This window comes from Fundulus heteroclitus, chromosome 6 (genome assembly GCF_011125445.2).
Source record: "Fundulus heteroclitus isolate FHET01 chromosome 6, MU-UCD_Fhet_4.1, whole genome shotgun sequence".
In the NCBI taxonomy this organism is placed as follows: Eukaryota; Metazoa; Chordata; class Actinopteri; order Cyprinodontiformes; family Fundulidae; genus Fundulus; species Fundulus heteroclitus.
The window spans coordinates 24,778,212-24,804,337 of NC_046366.1; the positions used below are offsets into that span (position 1 = coordinate 24,778,212).

Sequence of the window (26,126 nt, forward strand, 5' to 3'; positions counted from 1 at the left end):
AGCATGGCTGTCAGCCTGGTCTGGAGCAGGCTAGCTGTACAGAATAAGCCAAGGCTAAATTCAGCCAGGATATCTGGAAAATCCCGGCTTAATCCTCCATCTTGGGTTTGTGACACTTCTTACTTTGGTTCCTGGGTTCTCTATAGCACTATGGAGTCAAGCTTTGCTGGAATTGGATCGTAAACGTAACGTGATCCCAAACATGGCAACCACATCTACAACAGAACGGCTCAAAAAGAACAGAATAAAGTCTCTATACCTCCGGTTGAATAAAAACGTGTGCTGAGATTTTGAGAGAGTTGTGCAAAAGTAAAATAAAAAAATCCCATGCAGAAAAAAACCCTAATGGCATGTTGCATCCTGTTGCATAAGATACCAAAAGTTAGTCCATCTATTGGATACTTCGCTACGTTCTTTCCCTTTTTTTAATAGGTTGGATTGGGTCCTTGCTGGGCTACGATAAAGCGTTGCTTCTTTGTTGTCAATCTCTTTCTTTATTTTTTTGTTTGTTGTCAAATTAGCTGTCATTGTTGTCATAATTTCCTACTTTAAAATGGCCAACAAGCATTTCATATCCTGGCTAATATCATTAATGTTGGCATATGGAGGGAGCTAAAGATTAGGGTGATGGCCATGAGGCCTTCCAACCTCAAAGACTTGGAACTCAAAAATATTGAGGAAAATCTATCCAGTCAAATATGTATCGTAACGTAGCGAATTCCCTTTGTCCACACAGTCTGAGCACGCAGGCACAGAAAAAAATAAACAGTCTCGTCACAAATGCACCTTGCTGCTTTATTTACAGCACTATTTTTATTTGATCTCGATATGATGGGCAGACATTTTAAAGCTGAAGACGCCAAACGCTCCTCCTCCTCCTCCTTATCCTCCTCCCGGGCATCGCACGGTAAAAAGACCAAGTGCTGTTGGTTGATCATGAGTCAGAAGAAAAATAAAAGCTAATTAGCAAAAGATTTTCTGGATTAGAAAAAAAACAAAAAAAAAAACATAAAAGACTAACATGTAAAAACTTTATCTAACCAGAAATACCTCAAGAATGACAACATATCCACTATGTACAAAAACGTCAATAAAAGATTTTTTTTTAATATATATATATATATATATATATATTTATATTTAACTTCTATACCCACTAAAATATACCAACAAAGCAGCTATTGGTAAAATCTGACGAACCTGCTTGCCAACATGTTTCTGAAAACAGTTTAAATATCCTTCAGCTGTAAATGTGAAAACTCAAAATACACAAGAGGGGAGGAAAAATAGGAGGGGTTGGGGGGGATAAGAGACATGTAAATAAATAAAAAAGAAAAAAAACAGAACCCAAAATAAGTCCTGTGTTTATCCTGTGTGCCTTTTTTTTTTTTTTGTGTGTGTGTGTTTTTTTTTTTTTGGAATACTGCAGTGTGAGGAGGTAAGCCACTTCAACCAGCTTCTCCAGTGGATCTGAGTTTGTTCCCGGATGGACCGTCTTTGGATCATCCAGCAGTCTTTTTTGTGTTCATTTCATTCTCAGTCCGCCGTCCACGCATTATAGACAAAGACTCGGTTCCGTGGCAGCCGCCGTAGGCCACAGACAAAAAGAGAAGGGCACTTTTTATTCCCCATAACGTAGCATCCCGGGGCGGGGGGAGGGAGGGGGGGCTGATTAGGAGGGACACGGCCTGCGACGAAGCGAGGGACAGTGGGTTTAGCAGCCTTCTTGTTTGTCAAGAGTTTGTTTCACAGTTGAATCCAAAAAAAAATAAAAAAAATCCACCCAGTCTACAACAACATTGGCAATATATATATATCTATTTACAGTATATAAAGTACAATCATGAACAACAGAAGCAGGAGGTCCGTCCTTAAATACAAAAAAAGTGTCTCGTGGCGTCCGTGCGTGGACTCGCTGTAGTGTGTGTGTGTGTGTTTGTGGCATCTGGAGAGAAAAATAAAGGTCCTGAGATATGTGTTGAGGGACTTCTGAGGACAAAGTGATAGAAGTGAGATCTCTATATAAAATGAGAACAAAAATAGACTTTTATTCTGTAAGCGTCAAAGTGGTGTTAGGACGGGCTGGAGCGCGGCAGGGCCAGTATCCGTCCGTTGGTTTTGCCGCCGTTCATGTGCGTGAAGGGGATGTGGTGCTCCTCGTAGCTGCCCCTCAGGCCCACGGAGGAGGCCTCGTCCCTGTCCGAGCACTGCTCCCGCTGCGAGTACGACGACGGGTCCAGGGGGATGCTCTCCATGTTCTCCATGTCCAGGTCAAAGTCCTCGCTCTCTGGCGGCTTGTTCTCCTCGCTGTAGAAGAAGGAGACCTCCCGGAAGGAGGGGTGCAGGTCGTCCTTCATCATCTCGATGATCTCCTGGAAGGTGGGCCGCATCTTGGGGTTGTACTGCCAGCACATCTGCATCAGGTTGTGTCTGCGGGGGAGGAGACGGGGAGAGTGAGCGCTCGCCTTACTGCGCTAAAACTCTTCTAAACGACTTTTAAAATGCCCTTTTTATAATGGACCCGGATCGGTGCCCTGCTTTAAAAAAAAACAAAAACATTAAAGGTATACTATGCAACCGGGGTTGATTTTCCAGCGAGGCTCCCCCCAGAGGGCGAAAGTAAAAGTGCACTGTCGTAAAGATGCTCAGCTGTTCTGGTTCCTCCGTCAAGCCAGGCGCGGTTGTTTTGAGCTTAGCAGACAGGCGAACGCAACGAAAAGTGGAAAAAAACGGCAGTACAAACAATGACTAACAGTGAAAGTATGAACATCAAGCTTCCCGCAGCGCTATCTTGGCGAGGCGGCCGCCGCCTCGCCAAGCCACGACCGTGGCCGCCGTCTCGCCAGTTTTATTATTATTATTATTATTTATTTATTTTTTTATGTTGGCGAGACGCTACCGCCACCGCCTCGCCAAGCCGCAGCCGCCGCCGCCGCCTCGCCGCGGCGGTAGTGTCTCTCCAAAATAAAAAAATAAAAATAAATAATAATAATAATAATAATAAAACTCGATGTGCTTGCATGTTTATTTGACGTCAACACGCGGTTCTTTGTTGTTGCTTTCGCGCGTGCATATAGTGAATGGCAGGGCAAAAACACAGTTCTCGCCGTAAAGCGAGACTTCTGTGAGTGCGAGCCGTGAGCTCTTGCAATTGCGAGTACGGTATTTCCCCCACAGACCACCAGGACGGCCGAGAAAACCTTAGTTCAACCTGAAATGACTCATTTAATCATCCAAAACGGTATGGAACACATTAATTAACTGAAAAATGTTGCATAGTATGCCTTTAAGAGCCCCAGCTTGATGTTGGCAGGGTAAAACCATTGTGTCTGGTGATGAACAGGCTTACAGTCTGTCGGCGCAGTTGTCCGGCCGGTCCAGGAAGCCTCCGTCCATGACGAACTTCAGGACCTGCTCGTTGGACAGGCCCTGGTACGGCTGCTCGGCCAGGGTGCTGATCTCCCACAGCACCACCCCGAATGACCTGGTAAACACGGGAGGGGCGGGACAGACTGATTAGACACCTGACGGACTAAATCTGTCTGTGCACGGTCAGAGGCCACAGTGAACAGCACCGCCTGTGCTTACAGCAGTGGCGGTTCTAGACCAAATTTACCAGGGGGGCCCAAGGTGGGGCCAGTGTTTTTTCACAGGGGCACAGAACAAAAAAAAATAAAAAAAACAACAATAAAATGGCAATATTTAACTGTGGAATAATATTAAGTGAGCCACTTGTGGCTCTGGAACTGCAGTTTTCAGACCCCTGATCTAGCAGTTGAAAACTTTGCCCCCAGCTCAATATGGCTAAAGCTAAACGTGAAACATCTTCAATTCAATTCAATTTTATTTATATAGCGCCAAATCATGAAACATGTCATCTCAAGGCACTTTACAAAATCAAGTTCAATCATATTACACAGATTGGGTCAGATTATACAGATTGGTCAAAAATGTCCTATATAAGGAAACCAGTTGATTGCATCAAAGTCTTGACAAGCAGCATTCACTCCTGGAGAAGCGTAGAGCTACAGGAAGAGTCATCTGCATTGTACATGGCTTTGCTGCAATCCCTCATACTGAGCAAGCATGAAGCGACAGTGGGAAGAAAAACTCCCGTCAAATCGTAAGTTTTAAATTCTTTTTAAGTAGAGTAAAACTGTATAGGTAAAAAAATAATAATAATAATATTGGTCAAAGTGACCAATCAGTTATGGTTTCTTTGCCATTGCAAATAATTCTGAGAAGTGTATTTAATATCATGTCTTTAGTACAGGGGCCATAACAGGGGCCAGGACCATTTCTACAGGGGCATGGGCCCCTGTTGGCCCCTGTCTAGAACTGCCCCTGGCTTACGGGTTGTTATTTCAGCCCCTGGGGGGGTGAGGTGGTTCTTTGAGCCACATGTGAGTTAAACATGTGGTTTTTTACGTACCAGCAGTCTGAATGCGCAGTGAAGACGCCGTCCTTCAGAGACTCCGGGGCCATCCACCGGACGGGCAGCAGGCCCTTCCCTCCCTTCCTGTAGTAATCCGTCTCATAGATGTCCCTCGTCATGCCGAAGTCTGGGAAGAAAAGTTTGGTTTTCAGCCACAGTCCAGGACGCACAGAAGGACTTTCTAAGCCGGAAATTAATCCTCAGCATCACTGCTGTTGTTTTTCTGCTTCTTAAAAAAGGTGCATAGCCGTATAATATACTTTTCAGGATGGTTTCCAAGCTGGTTTTTGTGTTATGATGTTGCACGCTCAAACTTTTTGGAGGCCATAAGCAGCACATAGTGGTGACGCAACACTCTGGATGCTTTAAAAGGTACATAGCCATGTTATATGCTTATAAAAAAAGATTAAAAAAGACTAAAAAGTGTTTGATCATGATAAAATAAGGTTATATACAGTTAGCCTCCATCCTGATAGTGTTTTGATGGTCATTTTTGAGCAGAAAGATAATCCGCTCTCGGGCACGATTAACAAATATAAACAATGTGGCGACATGTAGAGGCAGTATCGCATAACTATCATAATGCCGGTTTGCTTAATTTATATCCGCTTCCTTGTTTTAACCCCTGCTGCGCATGTGCAGTGACGTACTTCCTCTGTTATTAGAAATAAACATGAGAGGCTTTATTTACCAACAAATTCTTATGCTAAACCTGCCGAGGCTCAGATAGGACCGCAGAGTTGATTGACGTGAGTAAATGTTCTGATATGAGGCTCTTAAAGTTGCTGTAGATCAGAGTATTTAATTAATAACGGTTGGTCTTCGATCACGCTGAGCTGCCGCTTTATTGCGAGCCAATGCAGACGGTCAGGCTCGGTCTGACATCATTTATAAGTGATTTATTAATTAAGCAAACCAGCATTGTGATAGTTCTGTGATACTGTCACTAGATGGCGCCACATTGTTGCTTGGGCTATTTTTATCCACAAAAATGACCATCAAAACATTATCAGGATGGAGGATTGGTGTATAAAACTTTATTTTATCATGATCAAACTGCTTTTTGGTCTTTTTTTATAAGCATATAGCGTGGCTATGTACCTTTAAAGCATCCAGAGTGTTGTGTCACCATTATGTGCTGCTTATGGCCTCCAAAAAAGTTTGAGTGTGCAACATCATAACACAAAAACCAGCTTGGAAACCAACCTGAAAACCAAAAGTTCATCTATGCTGCAACTCAAATAGGTCGAATGACAGGTGATACGCTGCCTTAGACACAGTTCACGTTTCCCTCAAGTTAAAACCATAAACTTTTAAGTATTTTATTGGAATTTTATGTAATAGACCAACAGAAAATGGTGCAGAATTGTCAAGTGGAGGGACAGTGAATACATTTTACCCTTAACTGCCTCCAGAAGTCCCCCAATTAGTAAACGAAGTCCATGTATGTTTAATTTAATCACAATATAAAGTTAGCGCCTCTGTGAAGAAATCAGAAGGCCTGATACTTTCAACCCATGTTACAAACTGAAGAAAGCGTTTGGATGAGCGGGGGAACACCTTCATAAAACAAAAGAATAAGTTTAGCTGTCTTCTATTTAAGCGCTTAAGTTGTGGAGACGTTTAAATCAGTGTTGGGGCATAAATACATCCAGAGCATCGAACATCTCACAGAGCTTCATAAAACGACAGGCTGGGGACTTGAAACCATGTGGGTGCACTGCAAAAAGGGAACTAAAAGTAAGTGAAATTTTCTTGAAATCAATGTATTTTCCCTTGATTTGAGCAGGTAAATAAGACTATTTGCCAATGGAATAAGATTTTTGCACTAAAAATTGGAACAATATATCTCTATTGTCTTATTTCAAGTGCAGGATATCTAATTATCTTATTTTAAAGATGAATTGTTCCCATTTTAAGTTCAAAAATCCTATTCCATTGGCAAATAGTCTTATTTAGCTCCTCAAATCAAGGAAAAATATACTAATTTCAAGAAATGTTTTACTTACTTTTAGTTCCCTTTTTGCAGTGTGAAGGGCCAGATTAGATCAAAATCCAACTTTTTGGCCAACATTGAAATAAACTATGCTAACACATTATCTCTGGGGCGCAAAATCGAAGTTGCAGCATCAAACGGGAGGATTTTCCTCAGCGCGGACAGGAAAGCTGGTCAGAGTTGATGGGAAGGTGGATGGAGGAAAAATCCAGAGTACAGGCTGAAGAAAACATAAGACAGAGGTGCTGTTCTTCTAAATCTTCAATCACAACTCGAACAGAAATCCATCTAGAGCGAAATGCTAGAAGGGTCCAGTCAAAATCCGGATCTAAAGCAGATGGAGACGATGTGACAAGACTTAAAAACAAATATTACCAGACGCTCTCTATCCGATCTGAATGAGCTTGAGCTATCGTGCAAGAAAGAACGGGCGCATGCACCACTTTGTGTTGGTCTGTTGCGTCAAATCCCAATAAAACACATTTGTGGCTATAACCGGACAAAATGTGACTAAGTTGCAGAGGTAGGAGCCTTTTAGCAAGGCACTGTAAATAGAAACATCTTCCAGACCTCATGAGGCCGTGTCTCTCCATACGGCCACCAGGGGGCACCGTCAGAAAGCTTTCACTGCTACACGCTGACTCCAAGCATAGCCAAAAGGCTTCAGAGCCTTAGAAAACTCACCTCCTATTTTGACCGTGAAATCCTGTGCTACCATGCAGTTTCTGGCCGCCAGGTCTCTGTGGACAAACTTTTTGGCGTTGAGGTAAGCCATGCCGTCTGCGATCTCGGCGGCCATTTGGATCATCTCTTTCAGGGTGGGGGGCGGACGCCCGGGGTTATTCTGAGAGGCATGAGACAGATTTTAAATACCTGACCCTACAGGGAGCCTGCAGGCCAAGGTTAGCCTGTTTCCTGGGGTATTTAAATATGCTTTAAAAAAAAACAGTAATTAAAACATTCAATGCAAAGAAAACAACAACAAAAAAAAGCTTTTAACCATCAGAGAGGAAAATGAAACTGGACGAACTAAAACCTGAAGAAAATAAAGGTTCCCCTTAAAAGAAACACTGGGGCAGATGAGACGGAGGGTCACATGAAGAAAAATTAAGCAGAAGAGGAGTTGATTGATATCGTAGGGAGGGTAATTTCTAAAGATAAATAGACTTTAAGCTATTGCTCCGATACGTTTGCCTCCACTACAAAAACGAAGGGTCAGGTTAGGATGGACCGCTGAAATCAAAGACAGACTACAGAGTGTGCTTTTGAGCAACATAATTCCCGGTCCGTCATCCTTGCTTCCATGAAGAACCAGCGACTTACGCTCAAGATGTTCGGTTTTACAGACGGATATCTGATCAGCCTACGTCTCGTCAGGCTGCCAGGACACCATCAGGCCCATTTGGACAGCGGTTCCCAGCACTGACGGTAGAAACTACGGATGTGCAGCAACATCACATCACCTCTGGTTCACATGCCTACACTGCAAAAACTTAATTAAAAATAAGTAAAAAAAATCTTGAAATGAGTGTATTTGTCCTTAATTTGAGCAGGTAAATAAGATGATATGCCAATGGAATGAGTATTTTTACACCTAAATTAAGATAATTAGGTAAACTACACTTGAAACAAGATGATGGAGACGAGTTGATCCCATTTTAAAGTGCAAAAATCTTATTCCATTGGCAGATCGTGTAAACTTGCTGCTCAAGTCAAGGACAAATACACAAATTTCAAGAAAACTTTACTTATTTCTAGTCATGTTTTTGCAGTGTATAAACTGAATGAAGGTTTTCCATTGCTTGCAGAGTTGAATCTACCCTTTATAAATTATGTCCACAAAGACCCCGTCTTCATAGAAATCAGTGAAAACCTCATCAGTAGGTGACCCAGACTCGCCTTTGTAGTTCTGAGGTTACATTTAAAGGGAAATTTCAAGGGGACGCAATAATAAAAGAAACTGTTTGCATTTCTAAAAGACGGGCTGGGACGGGTGATCTATTTTTTTCCCCCCCACAGAAACTTGCTGGAAACTGAAAGTTACCTCAGAGTCCGGCCGCAGACAGCGCAGGTAGCTCTTCAGGTCCCCGTGGGTCATCAGCTCCATCACCACCAGGGTCGGCTGGCCCTTCGACACGACGCCCAGCAGGCGCACCTGAGAGCAAACGACACCGTTACCCCCGCAGTCTGGCAAGCAGCGAAAAAAGAAACTAAAAAAAAAAAAGAAAGATGGGCACGTCTCTCTTTACCACATGGTGGCAGGTGAAGGCCTTCATGACCGACGCCTCGTTCAGGAACTCGATCCTCTCCCTCAGGCTGGCCGACTCGTTCACCGTCTTCACCGCCACGTGCGTTTCCCCCTCGCCCTTCACGATGTCCTTGGCGATGCCTTCGTAGACCATGCCGAAGGAGCCCTGGCCCAGTTCCCTCAAGATGGCGATCTTGTCCCGGGGCACCTCCCACTCGTCCTCCTCGTACACTGCAAACACCGTTTCATGTTTTAGGGCCTTCGGGCTTGCAGGCGCACCGCGAAGCAGGTCGAAAAAGAGCCGGCAGGTCTGGACAGGCCGCGCCGGAGCATCTTCCCAAGCTTTTATAAACACAATTAGCGTCAGATTGACTGAGGAGGCTTTGAAGTGTCGGGCGGAGCAGAAGCTCGGGCTTGTTTCATCGGAGTTAAGATGTTATGACGCATTCCTGAAACACAAACCCTTCATCGCAGGGGGCTTTCGTCGGATTAAGCGCAACCATTCCTCAGGGAGAACGGCTTTTAATCTTTTATTTGACTTAAACCGAAGAGCTGATCGCGGATAAAACCGAGGATGTAGTCCGGTTCTGCAAGCCAACATCCGAAAATGCGAGCAGATCGAATCGGCTGAAGAGGATTTACAAAACAGGAAGCATTCCAGCGTTAACATTTCAGTGCTTCCTGCAGAGCTGATTTCATGCATCTGCAATATCTGAGATGCAATAATCAGAAACACCGCAAAAAGGGAACTAAAAGTAAGTAAGATTTTACTGAAATCTGTGAATTTGTGCTTAATCTGAGCAGGTAAATAAAATTATCTGCCAATGGGTGAAATATTCTGACCCCTAAAATAAGATAATTAGATAAACTGCACTTGAAATAAGATGCTGGAGATGAGTTGTTCCTGTTTTAAGCGCAAAAATCTTATTGCACTGGCAGATCATTTAAACTTGCCTGCTGAAATCAAGCACAAATACACTCATTTTAAGAAATTTCTACTTGACTTTAGTTCCATTTTTAGCAGTGAAGAAAATTGATAAAACAACATTTTTAAACACGAATGAAACAGTTTAACAGTTTGTGCTTCGAGGACCTTGTGCTTCAGGGTTGGAGGCTTTTCAGTTTTATGTAAAACTGGGTTCAAACACGTTTTTTGTTGTTTTTCTGTGCGTGAAAAGACTCCTACAGACTAAGCTTTTCAGGTATCCTGCATTGCAAAAAGGGAACCAAAAGTAAGTCAAGTTTTCTTGAAATTAATGTATTTTTTCTTGATTTAAGCAGGTAAATCAGACTATTTGCCAATGGAGTGAGTGTTTTTGCCCCTAAAATAAGATAATTAGATATACTGCACTTGAAATAAGATCATAGAGATGAAATGTTCCTATTTTAAGTGGAAGAATCTTATTCCATTGGCAAATAGTCGCTTTTTAGTTGCTTAAATCAAGGAAAAATGCATTAATTTCAAGAAAATTTGACTTACTTTTAGTTCCCTTTTTGCAGTGTGCTGCTTATTCTGAACACACAAACTTGGAAGCGCTGCTGAATCCTTGTCATATTCTCACTCAAGCCCCATCCGATCCAGAGGGGTGTGGATCAGAAACAGCCAATAACAGGACAGATGCCGCTTTAATCCTCCTTGCCTAAGAAAAATAAAACATCCACTCACGCACCTGGTGGGAGACGGAGACCAGGTGGCTTTCACGTCACATCTGAGTCGCATTGTGGTCTAATTTGCTCCTAAATTTGCTCCTAAACGAGCCACAACATTCAGCGAAAATGAGTTTTTTTCTGTAATATGTGTCGCTTAGTGGATGGCGGCTTTTCTTTATCAGCCCTCTGAATCAGCCGCTTTGTTGAAGCGAAACTCTCGAGCAGAAAACACCAGCAGCCGATGCCGTTGATTATTTCAGCTCCATTTATCCCAGTTAATGGGGCCCTCTGAATGAGGTGCTAAAATCCCTCCGTGAACTCATCCCCTCTGATATCAATGCAACGGCTCAAACTTTGTCGCTTACTGTCGTTAGCGCTCAGGTACTCTGGGTTCGAGGAGGCGTAAATGGGTCCGCTAGGTCCTTGGGTTTGGCTGAAAGGAAGCAAAAACAAACACCTTTAGAGCTCAGACGGAGAAAAGAAAGAAAAAAAACAACGTTAAAAAGGAGAAAGAAAGGGATGAGAGAGAGAGAGAGGCGTACTTCTTCTTGAACACGATGAATCCCGCTGCGGCCACGAACAGCAGCAGGACGATGCAGATGATCGGCCCGATGATGATCTTCACGACGTAGAGGGGATCGCCTGTTTGAAAACATGCGGTCACGTGTCAGCGGGAAAAGGAGACGCTAAAAGACGGGATACAAGCGCTGCTGCTGTGATAACAACACGATGGAGAAGATACGCCTACATGCTCCAAATAATGACGCTCTGCTTTATTTCATTCTGAATCATAATAACTATTTCACACATCTCTGATGAAACACAATGGATTGAAATGGATTTTCTACCAAGGGATGAAAACTTTAATAAGTATAACAAAAACTTAAAAGCACTTTTTGCTTTTATTTACAGCTTGTTTCTAACCTTGGTGACTCTACCGGTTTTAAAACCAATACCACGAATGAGCCCGTGTAAGCACTGACATAGTTGATAAAAAAAAAAAAAGAAAACCTGTAGGGAATAACCTGAGAAAACCCAGAAGATTTATAAATGATGTCGGTTCAGACTCCAAACGATGATCATGAAAAACCTCATTAATGTAAAAGTCCATTTCTAACGTAGATTCTTTTACTACATATTTTACTACAAATACATCTATATATATATATATATATATATATATATATATATATATATATATATATATATATATATATCTATATCTATATATATATATATCTATATATATATATATATATCTATATATATCTATATATATATATATATATATATATATATATATATATATCTATATATATATATATCTATATATATATATATATATATATATATATATATATTATATATATATTATATATATATATATATATATATATATATATATATATATATATATATATATATATATAAAATAATCTGATGGCATTCTGATTTTTCATTTTTAAAGAGGTAAAACTAGATGAGATTCTTTATGTGACGGCACAATCCTTACAATCTTAACCAGGGCTGTATATATTTTTAAGAGAACACATAAAGGTTGCTTTTAATGCTTATTTGAAAAAAAAAAAAAAACGCATACTAGCGGCGATGAAGTGAGAAACGAGACCCAATCATCCGGGGCAGGAAAAGCTGCTCCCAGGTGTCAGGAGCTGCTTAACAAAGATGTGAAGCAGTATTCAGATGCAGTAGTTATAAAAAATATATATATATTAGCTCTGTGATTCATAGTAAAGATTCACCTCCAAGCATTTTATGTTTGTTAATACAGTAAATATTTGAGTTTCATAAAAATTCCCCATTTTTGTCATGTGATGACTACTTTGATAAACTCTTCTGGTTCTGTATCAGACACATATTTTGAGAACTGCTGCCGTTTTGAACCACAGTTGTACTTTTGCGCCTCGTCTCTGGCGCCAAATACTCGGTTCTAGCTGCCACGGACACTTACTGGGATTCTCGACGTAAAAGTACGAGGGCTCGGTCCACGAGCCGTTTCCAGCGAGCGACGTAGCTCGGATCCTGACCGAGTAGTTCCCAGGATGCATCACTTTCAGCTTGCAGCCTCGGAACGTTTTGTACATGCTTCTCGACACGCAGTGGGGCAGCTCCTGCAAGGAGGATAAGGCAGTGCAGAGTTATTAAATTATTATTTTTTTTACATGAATTTGACTAAAATGACCAAATGCTTCATATTTTATGTTTTCCCAGTGGAAAAAACAACCGGTGTGCAGCTGAAAAACATGTTTTCTACAGCAATGAAAGGCACCAACCTCCGAGATGAACCCTCTGTTTTGTTTAAAACACAGTGCAGGACTAAAATTACTCCTCCATTAGGGTTCATCAAACAACTATCAACCAAATTTCAAAATCCGTCACGTAGGCATGGCCTCTGCTAGCTGCTGCGCTCTGTGGACAAAGTTAATTTGTCTCTCATGAATTCTTAATTGCTAAAAGTCTCTGTTTTTCATGGAGAAGACAGAAGACGCAGCTTGGTGTTGCTGCGGCCAACGTCCGCTAAGGCTGTGAAGCCAACGGGGCGTTCGGGTGCGTGTCTTTACCTCGGCGTCTCCCACTCTCTTGTAGTACACCTCGTACAGAATAATGATGCCATTAGGAGCTTGTGGCTCCTTCCAGTGTATGTGCACGGTATTTTCTGTAACATCGTGAGTGATGGGACCCAAGATGTTGTCAGCTTTATCTGTGGGGAACAAAGATTTTCAGAATCAACCGTCTGACATTCAGATTCCCTGCAGATGTTTCACGTCAAAGTGCCATAATTTTTCTGTACTCGTATGCAATATTCTCTTTCTTTACGTCGACTAAGGCTGCACAGTGTGTTTGCATGTTGCACAATACCGTGTGTGCATTATCACGATCATGACGAACAGCTGGGACACGATATTATAATTCAAGTCATGCACATAGATATTATATTTAGCTATTCAGGGTGGACTCTGCCTGTCCTCGAATGCCTCCACCTGATAGGCTGAGCTGCTAAAGCTCACAGAGAGGGCTGGGACGTTGCGTAATGGTAAATGAAGAAAAACAAAGTTAGGAAAATGTGGGTTAATTGTAAATTATATTGTCACTGCAGCTTCCTGTAATATCAAAGCTACCAATTTTCCTCACATCTCGTGGCTCTAAAGTCCACATTACAGACGGTTCAAAGACATTACACTGCAAAAACTGAACTAAAAATAAGTAAAATGTTCTTAAAATTTGTGTATTTTTCCTTGATTTGAGCAGGTAAATAAAATTATCTGCCAATAGAAAAAGATTTTTGCACTTAAAATAGGAACAATTCATCTCCATGATCTTATTTCCAGTGCAGTATAACTAATTATCTTATTTTAGGGGTCAAAATACTCATTACATTGGCAAATAATCTTATTTACCTGCTCAAATCTAGGCCAAAAACACTAATTTTAAGCACATTTTACTTATTTTTAAATCCGTTTCTGCTGTGTAACTGAAGTGCTAAGGCTAAAAAACACTAAAAGTACACATTTTAAAACAGATCAGAGACAATAATATCAATTTAGATGAAACAGGCGTTCCTTAAGATTTATGGCTTTAAAGATCCCAGGGTTCAACCCTGTTCTGATGACCCGCTTCACCATCTGAGTAACTTTAGGTCCATGAAACAGACGCACACAACCCAGTTTTTTTATCCGGTAAAGCTCGGTCTTTTCAAATGTTTTGGCTTAAATCAAACAGAAAACAGCAAAAGCAGCTCTTTTACGAATGGTTCTTGTGGTCGGTGTCCTCAATCAATCATGCAGCCACGCCATAAAGAGCTGGAACTTTATTCTAAGTCATGCAAAGCAGTCGGGAGTGAAAACAAAATGTACTGGTGCTAAATAAGCACAGGCTCCGCAACACACTGCAGGCACTTTATTTATATGGGAAAGGAAACTCTGGTAGTTTAGGCAAAATATATTTATCTTGTAAAAAAAAAAAAAAAAGGTACAGTAAGGGAAAAACTCGCCAACGTTGATTTTTCTCTAAACTTAGAAACCTGGAAAACAACAGCAGAAAAAAAAAAAAGATTGTGCACGAACAATTTCCTTTATTTTTATTAAATTGTTTGGAGCTGAGCAAAGTGAATCTGAGCTGCTGGTCTTTTGTTGGTGGCGGCGATGATACCAGGAGCAGACTGGCTTCTAGATCGGGGGTCTCAAACTCCAGTCCTGGAGCGCTGGAGTCACTGCAACTTATTAATGTGTCCCAAGTTCAACATCCTCGAATCAAAGGACGACACAATCATGTGATCCAGGTGTGCTGACACAGAGACACAGGTAAAAGTTGCAGGACGCCAGCCATCGAGGATTGGAGATCGGAAAGAACTCAAAAAATTGTCCTAAACTCTGCAGTATTTTAGGTTTCCATACTTATTCAGACCTGAAAAACGCTGAAAAAAAAACCCCAACACGTTGTTTCTCCTTGGCTTTTAATTCAGTTTGAGATGTTGGTTTTTATTTTATTTTACCATGTAATCTGTTTCTTATTAGTTTTACTGTTCTGATCCTTTATTAGTTGGTCATAGTTTTATTGTATTTCTGCTTGGTAGAGCTGGCGACAATTGCTGCATTTTGTTTGTTCGTTGTTTTGTTTCATCGGTGTACAGCACTTTGATCAATCGGGGCTGTTTTTAAAGTGCTTTATTAATAAAGTTGTATTGTATTGTATTGCAGGGAGCGCGTCTCAGTACTCAGAAACTGATCTGGGAAATATCTGTCCAGCTAGAACCAGTAAGAGGCTGGAAAACCTTGCAGCAAAACTAGAAAACTAGACCCCCCCCCCCTCCCCAACTGAGATGGGTTATGTATTTTTCTTAAAACAAATTCTAGAAGCAACATATAAATGCGCAGTTTTAAATCTGGAAAACCATTCATATTTTTCCCTTTAGCTTCACAATCATGCACAGTTTTGTCATTTTTATGTCAAATCCAATTAAAATACATTGAAGTTTGTAGTTTCAACGTGACAGAAAGACAGTATTGAATGAGATGTGGTGTGTTTAGGCGAGTGCGGCCCCCTAAAGCAGTTACTACACTGCAAAAAAGGAACTAAAAGTAAGTAAAATCTTCTTAAAATTTGTATATTTTTCCTTGATTTGAGCATGTAAATAAGACTATTTGCCAGTGGAATGAGTATATTTTACCACTAAAATTAATTATTAGATACCCTGCACTTGAAATAAGATGATGGAGATAAAATGTTCTTATTTTAAGTGCAAAACTCTTATTCCATTGGCAAATAGTCTTATTTAGCTGCTCAAAGCAAGGAAAAATATACTAATTTTAAGAAAATTGTACTTACTTTTAGTTCCTTTTTTGCAGTGTAGAACCTAGACGGCGTTTAAAAAGGGTAGACTAGAAGTGTGTAATGAGCTACCATTTGTAGGCCAATTACCCTCAGGCATGGTGCGGGCGCTGCCGTAGGCCGGCATGCTGCAGCGGGACTCGTCGGTCGGGTGGTTGCAGGCCTGGATCTCGATCTGGTAGCTGGTGAAGTGTCGCAGGTTGGAAATGACCGTGGACTCCTTGGCGTGGACCTTGACCGTCGTCTTGTTGTATTCCTTTTTCTCCTCCTCGTCGTCGTCGTCGTCGGGGACGGCCGTGCTGGTGTTGGGGCTGGCGGCGGTGGTGAGGAAGGGCTGCGTCCTGTTGGCCACGCCCACCGCAGACCGCCGCTGTCTCGAGTGTCTAGACGAGGCAAAAGAAGAAGAAAACAAAAACAATGTACCTGATCGTTTTAGTACATAAAGAAAAAAAAACCACATCCTGTATGTAAGACTTACTTGATCTCAAAGACTTCATTGTGGAGGTAGTTCTCGAAGGTTTTCCTGTACTCCATGTCTTCTTTCTCCTTCTTGAGCTCCTTGTCGGTTTTTGGACAGGCGCAGCATTTCTTCCCCTGGCCCTGGTCCTCCGTCTGGTTCCACTTGCGCTCCTCGTCACTGTCCACCTGAGTGGGCACCCGCGACGGCAACTTCATCCCTGGCGCCGAGCACGACACGCAGAGAGGGGAGCAAAAGGAGACATGACAGGTGATATTAACATCATCAGCACGACCGTCCACACTCGCTCCTGCAGGGACTGTCTGTCATTGTCATTCCCAGGTCCTCAACCTCTCCAGTAGAGATAAATTACCCCTGACAAGACCCCCCCCCCCCCCTTCCTACTGCAGACTCCAATCTCTATGGGCGCGCAAGGCATTATAGAATCGATGTGCTAACGCAGATCGGCGCTGATGGCCAGAGGCTGGCGTGGGCCAAGCTGCTCCTAAAATGATTCAACCAAAATAAACGCATCAACTTTGCCTGAACCCGAGCCGGAGCCGAAGGAGGGGTCTGAACCGTCTGCGGGAGCGGCTTCCCTTTGCCCCCCCCCAGATCACTTCAGCGCAGACGAGAAGCTGCTCTCTGTGCTGTAGGTGTGTTGCACGCAGAAAGAAACTTCACAGGGCCGCAAAATATGCTGCAAACGCGACATCGCTGCAACAATCCCAACGCATTTAAATGAGCGTCTGGGCTGCAGTGATTGTCGGCTGATGCAGACATGTGACGCCATCTTTAGCTAGACCGGGTCTCATGGCGGCAGAGGCTCACAGCCTCTTCATGTCTTCAAATGTTGGACATTTGTACCTTAGTTACACAGAAAAGCGTGGCGTCTTATGCCCTGAGATCCAACGATCAGCTGTTGCTCTCTGTTCCCTTTGCCCGCACAGAGCTGGGGAAGAAAGCCTTTAGCTACGCAGCTCCTTGTGCATGGTATTTTTTTACAGAGACTGGAAGTTGACTGAGTTTTTATCCTTAAATGCGTTTAAGTTGAAAGTGAAAGAATACGAAACGGCCTCAATTATCTGTAATTGTTTTGCTTGATATGTTTTTTTATGTACCTGTCATTTCATTTTAAAGACATACTATGCAACATTTTTCAGTTAATTAATGTGTTCCATACCGTTTTGGATGATTAAATGAGTCATTTCAGGTCGAACAAAGGTTTTCTCGGCCGCCCTGGTGGTCTGTGGGGGAAATACCGCACTTGCAATTGCAGGAGCCCTCGGCCCGCACACACAGGCTCAGTAGTCTCGCTTTACGGTGAGAACTCCATGTGTTTTTGCCCTGCCATTCACTATATGCACACGCGAAAGCAACAACAAAGAACCGCGTGTTAACGTCAAATAAACATGCAAGTGCTTTTTTATTATTATTATTATTATTTTATTTATTGATTTTTTTTTTTTGGAATGTTGGCGAGGCGGTAGCGTGAGTTTGGCGTGGCGGCCGCCTCGCCAAGATAGCGCTGCAGGAAACCCTGATGTTCATACCTTCACTGTGTTAGTCATTGTTTGTACTGCCGTTTTTTTTACTTTTCATTGCGTTTGCCTGTCTGCTAAGCTCAAAACAACCGCGCCTGGCTTGACGGAGAAACCAGAACAGCTGAGCATCTTTATGACAGTGAACTTTTACTTTCGCCCTCTGGGGGGAGCCTCGCTGGAAAATCAACCCCGGTTGCATAGTATACCTTTAATGTATCTCTGTTCAATATGTAACTTTGCTGCCCCTTGGCCAGGACTCCCTTGAAAAAAAGGTTTTTAATCTCAATGGGATTTTTTTTCCTGGTTAAATAAAAGGTTAAATTATTATGTTTTTTTAAAAACAGCGGACACGTCGTTCAAAAGGTCACAGAGCGGAGGAAGCACAGACGAGAAAGAGAGGACAGGAGAAAACACACAACCGATGTCGTTATCGCAATATAACACATCTGAACACATTTTCACTAAATATTAACTGATAACGTGAGGATTGCTGCATCTACAGCCCGGTCCTGTTCAACTGCAAACAGAAGTCTTTCCTCTTTTGGATCTTAGCGGAGTAAAAATAATAGTTATTTCCTAAATTTCAAATGATAAATGTCTGTTTGACGTTTCAGTAAACAGATACCCAGATCAAAGCGTCATTTTTTTTTTAAACACTGCTAGCAGACTATAGCAAAGTGAGGTAAGCTCTCAACCTCATGCGAAGTTCTTAATGGTTCCGGCTCTGGTTCCTGAGCCGGAACCAGAACCCAGGAAGCAGCGCCTCACCCTTCTGGCAGTAGTCGAACTTGTAGAGCTCGCTGGCCTCGGGCTGGCGCTGGTAGGAGACCAGGTAGTGGGTGATGTTCCCGTTGGGGTCGTTGGGAGGTTTCCACTTCAGGATGATCTGAGACGAAGAGTTGGAGGACGACATGGGGTCCAGCGGCACAGACGGCTCTGCAGAGACAGTGAAGAAGGAACCGTCAAGAACTAAAAGACATTTAATGCTCAGCAGAGGATGAAATACACGAGTAAAACAGGAATTCAAACACCTTTATTTGTACCAATGTAAATAAACCATTGCATATGGATTTATTTATTGTAGTAGTGAATTCAAACAAACCCTGAAATTCTTTTTAATTTATTATATAAAGGGCGAACTTGAAGCATTTATTACTAGTAATTTTGTACCAACGCGCGTTTATACAGAGTAAAACTATTTTTTTTTAACGCTTTCTGTGATTTTCACGGGTGCTGCCATCTTGGCATCCTCTGTGACTCAAATAACGCGAGAATATTCGTAACCGCGACGCACCAGAACACGAACATGGCAAAGATCCAAGGCAGTAGACCCCGTTCTCAAACTATGACTCCTCAGATTAATTTTTGGGCTCAAACGTTTAAGGTGGCTTGTCCTTTGAAGACATTTCTGGCATTCTGCACACAGAATTTACCGACTTTGTGAAATTAACTCTTGTGAAATGAACTAGCTGACTGACAGCTTGCAGTACGATGGAAAGTTGTGTTCACAGTCTGCCTAATGCAGGTCGTACGTCACTTCTGGTTTAGGTAACAATGGGATTGCTGTTAGTCTGCTATCGCAAATGTTTTGTGGAGCGTTAGGAGGTTATTATGTTCATGTCCTAATTATGAATGCATGATGTGTTATACTAAGACTATGGCACGTTTTACATGGGTTTGTTTCACCTTAATGGGGATGAAAATTGTCAAATCTCACATGTAGTTTTGCTTTAATTACATATCATTGTCCGATACCCTTGTGCACTATTCCGTTCACATTTGGAGCCGTTGACTCATGAAATTTGAAAAATTAGGTCCTCAATCACTGCAGTTTCCTCACATTAAACAATGAATATAGAAAATCCTGTGAAATCTTTGAGTTTTCTTAAAACAAAGGCGAACAAGACGTCAGATATTGCTAACAAGGCTGACAGCACCACTGTGTTACCCCCGTGCACCCCGGCCACACTACACGTCCACAAAGCTTGATGCTCCACATTACTCCAGACTTTTTGAATTGAGAAAGCTTCCTGGACTGGAAGTGAAACGTCTTCAAACTACGGAAAACAAGTCCAGTTGCTTTGTTTTCTACTTTTTTTGGAACGTCCACAAACTATCGAGGTCGCTTAAGATGAAACGTTGCAGACATTCAACCACTTACATCCACTGGTACCCTGAGAAGTTAATGTGCAAAAAAACTAACAAAAAAAAACTGAATACTTAATCCTCCCCAGCTTCTGGTTTCTGAGAAGCCAAATGTTTTCTCAAGAATTTGATGCTACAGCTTACATTAAAAATGCACACTCATTTTTGGATAACCTACTTGTAATCGTGCCACAGTGGGTACAAATCTACAGATAAATCATAGCTCTTTGTTACAGACGGGAGAGGAAAACAATGCAGTTTCGATGCCATTTGCATTTCAGATTGCTGCGAGAGCTTACCGGCACAGAGACGGACACAGCTGACTGCGCGGGTATTCCCCGCACCACTTCTGGCTGTTTGATATTCGTTGGGGGGGCACGCTTACATCAAGTGTTTTGGTTTTTTGGTCACAAAGCCTTCATGGCACAAGTGCATGAAAACTGAAGAAAAAGACCTACTTAACGTGAAAGTATTCGCATCCCTTGAACTTTTTCCACATTTAGTTTGGTTACAGCAACGAACCTTAATGTACTTCATTTAAACATGTGAAAAAAAAAGACCACATAGCACTTCTTTTTATGACACAAGGTTTTCACTTGTTTATATTTACAAATAAAAAATCTGAAAACCGTGACATGCATTTGCATTTATCTCCGTTTAATCTGAAACGTCCAAATAAACTCCAGAGTTAGTCACTACACGGCAAAAACAAAACTAGAAATAAGTAAAATGTTCTTAAAATTTGTGTATTTGTCCTTGATTTGAGCAGGTAAATAAGATGATTTGCCAATGGAATAAGAATTTTGCACTTGAAATAAGATGATTGAGGTGAATTGTTCCTATTCTAAGTGCAGGATGTCTATTTATCTTATTTTAAGGGGTCAAAATACTCATTCCATTGGCAGATAATCTTATTTACCTGCTCAAATCAAGGATAAATACACTAACATTTTACTTATTTTTAGATCAGTTTTTGCAGTGTAAATTGGTAAGCTGTCGTTCTGTGTATATTAATCTCAGTACGGCACATCTGCACACTTAATGAACATGGCCGTCCACCTAAACTGACAGAGCGGACGAGTATTAATCAGAAAGTGAGACAAAAGGGCCAAGGCAACTCTGGAGGAGCTGCAGAGAGCCACTGCTCAGCTGGGAGAATCTGCAGACAGAATAACTATTATGCTGCGTTCAGGCCGAACACGATTTCAGCGTCTTCACCTCAACCTGGACGCATGTGCTGAGTGTCTTTGGGTTTTTTTGACGCGCTGAGCAAAGTGTGGACATAGTGGTTTGACGCACGTTGGGAGGAGCTTCCCTGTTCTTATCCTGAAATGCTCGGAAATATTTACCGTGGTAAAAGTTTTGCTAACTTACCTGAGATCCTAACTTCCTCGCTAATCCTCCTCCATGCAAAATCCTGTTGGAAAATGCGCCACTACGTCAAAAAGCGGAGCCTCTGATTGGTTGATGCTCTGTGTCCAGCTGCAAAAATTTTGATTTTCCAACTCAAGCTTCCGCTGCTTTGGACGCTTTAATGCTTGAAATCTCAAAACGCACCGCAGGACCTCTCCAGGTGTGTCCTCTATAGACTTTGCATGCAAACCAGACGGCCCTGACACTCAGGTCTGAACGCAGAATACGTTTTGCACTCCACAAATCTAGCAGAGTTGAAAAATCTGACCTGGATGCAAAACGCTAAGTGTAGCGCAAAGCTAACATTGTAGATCATCAGAAAAAAAACACCATCCATTACAGTGAAACACGGCGGTGGCTGTATCACGTCATGGGGATGCTTTTTCTCATCAGTGACGGGACAAAGGATTAAGCTAAACAAAGGGATATACTAGCAGGACAACCTGTTAAAGGCTTCAAAAGCCCTGAGTTTTGGTCGCAGGCTGTTGGTTTGGTGGCCCAGTCAAAGTCCAGACCTCAACCATACTGTAAAACTGCTTTTATTCAATCTGAATAAGCTTTAAACACTTTGCAAAAATGTACACAGAAGATTAACCCTAAAGAGTTGGCGCAGTAACTGGGGCAAAAAGGAGGTGCTGACGTAAAGAGGGGACATCAAATGTAAGCCACACTTTTCAGATTTGTTTATAAAATTCGAAAAAAAAACATGAATCACTTTCTTTCCATTTCAGATCTATGAACTACTCCGTCTTAGTCTGTAACTTAAAATCCCAATAAACCTCATGGATGTTCGTGGTGACCAAAAAAACAAACAAAAAAAAAACCAAAAAAAAGCTCAAAGGATCTGAATACTTTAGCAAGGCACAGATCACAGAACAAAGGACCTGTTGTGTTTATGGACAGGTAATCCCTACACAAAGCTACCGTCACACTTATGAGCAGAGTTGCGGTTTAAGTTCATTTTAAGGGCTCAGGTTATCGCATCAATCTCTGTCAGCAAACTCCGCATGACTCGAGGTTTAGTCAGTGTGAGATTTATGAAAGCCGAGGGATTAATCACAAGTGCATATTGGCAGGATTAACCAAGAAAACAGAACGACTCTGAGCTGCCTAATCTCTGTTTCGCTGCTTTATTCTGTTGCACATTTATGGGTTTGAGAAGATTTGAATGTGCAAACATTTTCTTTCTGCTCCTGGAATGCCAAGAACCGAAGTTTCTCGCAGACGCTGCGGGGAGGAGAGCGTGGGCAGCAGAATATGCAACACGCAGCCTCCGTGCGCGACGGATCGAGCGCTACGTGTTTACGGCTTCGAACTGTCGCCGGGCTGCGACGTTGTTCCGCGACAATGCGACAAGCTGGTTCGACCGCATTGTCAGACAAGGTTTTCGCCAGCGCCGGCTTATGCGTAATGACAGCTCTGCCCTTCTGATGAGGTCTGTGTCGGGCGAGGCACGACACAAGACCAGGAACCGGGGAGCCGCCGCCGCCGAACGGGCAGCAAGCGACGCTCCCCCCCGACACGGCTGGCCGGCCGAGGCGTCTCTGCTGGAAGACGGATGTCCTGTTTTGATGCGGTTTGCAGGGAAGGGAATGCACTCGGCCTAAGAGGAAGATGGCCAGGCGGGGGTCACAGTGCCTGTAATTAGGCCGAGCTGCAGAAGGCAGGCTCTGTGGGTGGCAGAGGACAGGAAGTCACTGAGGAGGAGGAGGAGAGGCAGAGTTAGAGGTGCAGACACCTCGCATGAGGTGGAACCCTTTCAGGTCGGCGGCACCTCGGGGAAAAATAACCATCTCTCTTCCTCCTCCTTGTTGTTGTTGCGTAAAGGGCATCTTTGGAGCTGTGGGACTGAAGAAACACTAACCTCACTGCAAAAACGGAACTTGAAATAAGTAAAATGTTCTTAAAATTAGTGTATTTGTCCTTGATTTGAGCAGGTAAATAAGATGTTTTGCCAATGGAATAAGATTTTTGCACTTAAAATAGGAACAACTCATTTCCATCATCTTATTTCAAGTGCAGGATATCTAATTTTCTTATTTTAGGGGTCAAAATACTCATTCCATTGTCAAATAATCTTATTACCTTTTCAAATCAAGGACAAATACACTAACTTTAAGAACATTTTACTTATTTTTAGATCCGTTTTTGCAGTGCTGGTGATGCAGATGATATAACCGTCCTAAAAATACCTCGATTTTACTACACATAAAGACACTGACCTTCTCTAGCCTCTCAACAGTGTAACCCCTCCACTGTGTTGAAATGCCATGTTTGTTACGTAAAAGTATTTTTGTATCGTTTTTTTTTTTTTTGGGGGGGGGGGGGGGATTTCTGTGGTACTAGTGCTCCTTTTTATCAAAAGTAGATAACAGGAAAAGGGAGGATGGGAGAGAAGACACGCAGCTTAGGGCCGCCGAGTCGAACCCGGGTCAGCCGCTACAGACCGTTACAAAACCAATCAACCAATGGTTGCCAGTTTAAAATATATCCTAGAAAAGTTTAACTAAAAAAGAAATCACATTTGTTAGGGGAACTTGGAAACATTTAACACTTAATACTGTGCTGAAGCATCTTTTTGATTTAAGTTTCAGCTTTTACACACCCTGTAGCTCAAGAGTTTCAGCAATTTCCCACTGGGATTATTAAAGTATATCTGATTCTGATTAAGGAGGGCTCCAAAGTGAGACCCGGGGGACACCTTGAAATAATCTCATTGGGCCCTCACCCTTAATTCAAGAAGGGCAACAATCTGGCCCGCCAGCACTGGCTTTGATGCAGATGGATGCGTCAAAGGGCGCGATTTTCACCAACAATTTCAAAATCTTCTCAAAATGGGAAACGTTCGGCACACCTCCAAGTATTTATCTATTTTTCAAACATATTTGTTTTTGTTTCATTGTAATTTCTGATCAATAGGGCCACAAACATTCGCCGACTTTTACTCAAAAGCAGATGACAAAGAGTGAGCCACGTACCGTTCCTGTTGCTGACAATAGAATAAAATCTTATGGATTTCTTTTAACAAGGCAAACGTGTGAGAACCTTTTTAATATTTCAAACGGACAATGATTTACACATCTTTTCTACAAAACGAGACGACTTCCTTTGTTTGATTAAAACATTTCATGCCACGGTTTACAGTCAAGCAGGGGGGAAGATATCGACAATATCGGCCTGTGTGAACAAACATGTTTTACTGAGCCAAAGAAAAATATGGTTTGGATTTACCAACGGATCCAAATATCGTTCAGACATAGGGCTGGACGATAATTCAATAACGATATATAATACGACCGACAGACGTATATCGATGATAGAAAAAAAACGGATCATTAAAAAGTTAATTAGAAAGTTTTCCTTTTGCATTCTAGCCGTGTAGGTGAATCAATTGCTGCCAGGGATAACCTGTCCTGTTTGTTTAATGGGAGCGAACGCATCGGCACACAGAGCATCTTCCACAGCTCTGTGCATGCAGCAGAGACCAATGCTGATAAAATGTGGACCCCAACAGGTTTTATTCCTGTTAGCTTTATGTTCAAATCTTTAGCTTTTTGTGCCTGCAGCAGACTTTGATGTGCAGAACTGGCACATTTTGCTGAACGCATTTTTTTTAAAATAATTTATAAAAAGGACATGTGATTAAACTGATTCATCCAAAGAGAAATCTTTCATTTATTACTGGACTATTTTTATAAAACGTATTTGAGTGTGGCTTTGTTTCGGATGGATTGGGGATTGCAGAGAAGAGCGTGCGGCTGAACAGCTGATTTTGTTTGTTTATATAATAATTACAGCCGGTACTGTAGCTGGACGGCAGACGCTGATGAAGTTGCTTATTGTCGTACGTTGTAAGAGATTTAGTAGAAGACTGTGATCGTACAAAGTGCACACGTCAACTTGGCATTGCAAAGATTATTAAATTATTAAAATAATCCAAAGATTATTAAATGCACGTTGCACAGTACATCATGGAGTGGTTGTGTAAGATTGCTGAAATTGCACAGTGCATACAGGCTTTAGTCAGTTTCTGGAAACCTTCAGGTTTTGTTCTAGAAAGCTACAGAATAAGAGAAATTTTAATTTACAACGTAACCAAGCAGACATTGATCGCCTGAAGGATGACTTAACTAGAGGTAAATAAAAACTTGTAATAGTCTAGCTAGAGTCTTTAAACTTAATGTAAAAGAACATCTTTGGAGGGTAATAGACAATTGAACTCCTCACAATCTAAAGAGATTTGGAGAAGTTTTACAAGACAGGGTGAGCAAATATTCCCATGTGACGATGTGGTAAGCTAACAGACTACAACCAGAGATGACTCAATGTTGAAGTTCAAATCAATAGATTAAGGGAGAACAAACACATTTGTTACAGCATTTTTTTCTTACCTTGCTCCTAAAACCGATTTATTTCTCACCTGAAATGTGTAGGACGTGCGTCACATTAACAGTTTTCTAATGATCCGTCATGATTTTATTTTAATTTTTTTTCAATATACGCTGATTCGATCGAAAACTAATCACATCACTTGAGCAGGAAAAAGTTTGTGGCCGTGTTTATCGGTCTTACTGGTGGCATTGGTGCGGACGTAGATGATCTCGCTCTTGGCGCCGTGGACCTGGTGCTCGTCGGACGCCGAGAGCTGCGTTTTCACCATGATGGCGTACTGCGTCCACGGCTTCAGAGGCATGATGAGGTGACCCGGCTCAATCTGGTCCTTTTCCGTGTCGGTGATGCGGGGCGGAGGGTCGACGTCGGCGATCACCCAGCTGTTGGAGCCGCAGGCGTCCTGCCCGTCAAACTCTGTTACGTTCTGAAAAGGTCTGTTGTGACGAAAAAATAACAACAACATACTGATGAAGGGTGTGTGTGTGTTGTTTTTTTTAGCC

At 42.1% G+C, this 26,126-nt stretch overlaps 1 protein-coding gene across 2 annotated transcripts in view; it reads right to left on the reverse strand.

Annotated features, from left to right (window-relative positions):
- Nucleotides 1-777: 777 nt before the first annotated feature.
- The window catches only part of insra (insulin receptor a), a 75,538-nt gene continuing 50,189 nt past the window's right edge, over nt 778-26,126 (reverse strand). Inside the window, exons 8-21 of one of the 2 annotated variants that reach the window (XM_036138397.1) lie at nt 25,807-26,060; nt 18,445-18,612; nt 16,154-16,352; nt 15,748-16,058; nt 12,909-13,048; nt 12,299-12,458; nt 10,872-10,971; nt 10,695-10,762; nt 8,681-8,910; nt 8,476-8,586; nt 7,116-7,275; nt 4,433-4,562; nt 3,350-3,484; nt 778-2,430 (exon numbers count right to left, since the gene is read on the reverse strand). In XM_036138397.1, coding sequence (XP_035994290.1) covers nt 2,073-2,430; nt 3,350-3,484; nt 4,433-4,562; nt 7,116-7,275; nt 8,476-8,586; nt 8,681-8,910; nt 10,695-10,762; nt 10,872-10,971; nt 12,299-12,458; nt 12,909-13,048; nt 15,748-16,058; nt 16,154-16,352; nt 18,445-18,612; nt 25,807-26,060 — 2,524 coding nt within the window. In that variant the 3' untranslated portion in view covers nt 778-2,072. The remainder of the gene's footprint in view (nt 2,431-3,349; nt 3,485-4,432; nt 4,563-7,115; nt 7,276-8,475; nt 8,587-8,680; nt 8,911-10,694; nt 10,763-10,871; nt 10,972-12,298; nt 12,459-12,908; nt 13,049-15,747; nt 16,059-16,153; nt 16,353-18,444; nt 18,613-25,806; nt 26,061-26,126) is intronic. The other variant, XM_036138399.1, reaches the window with a different exon arrangement.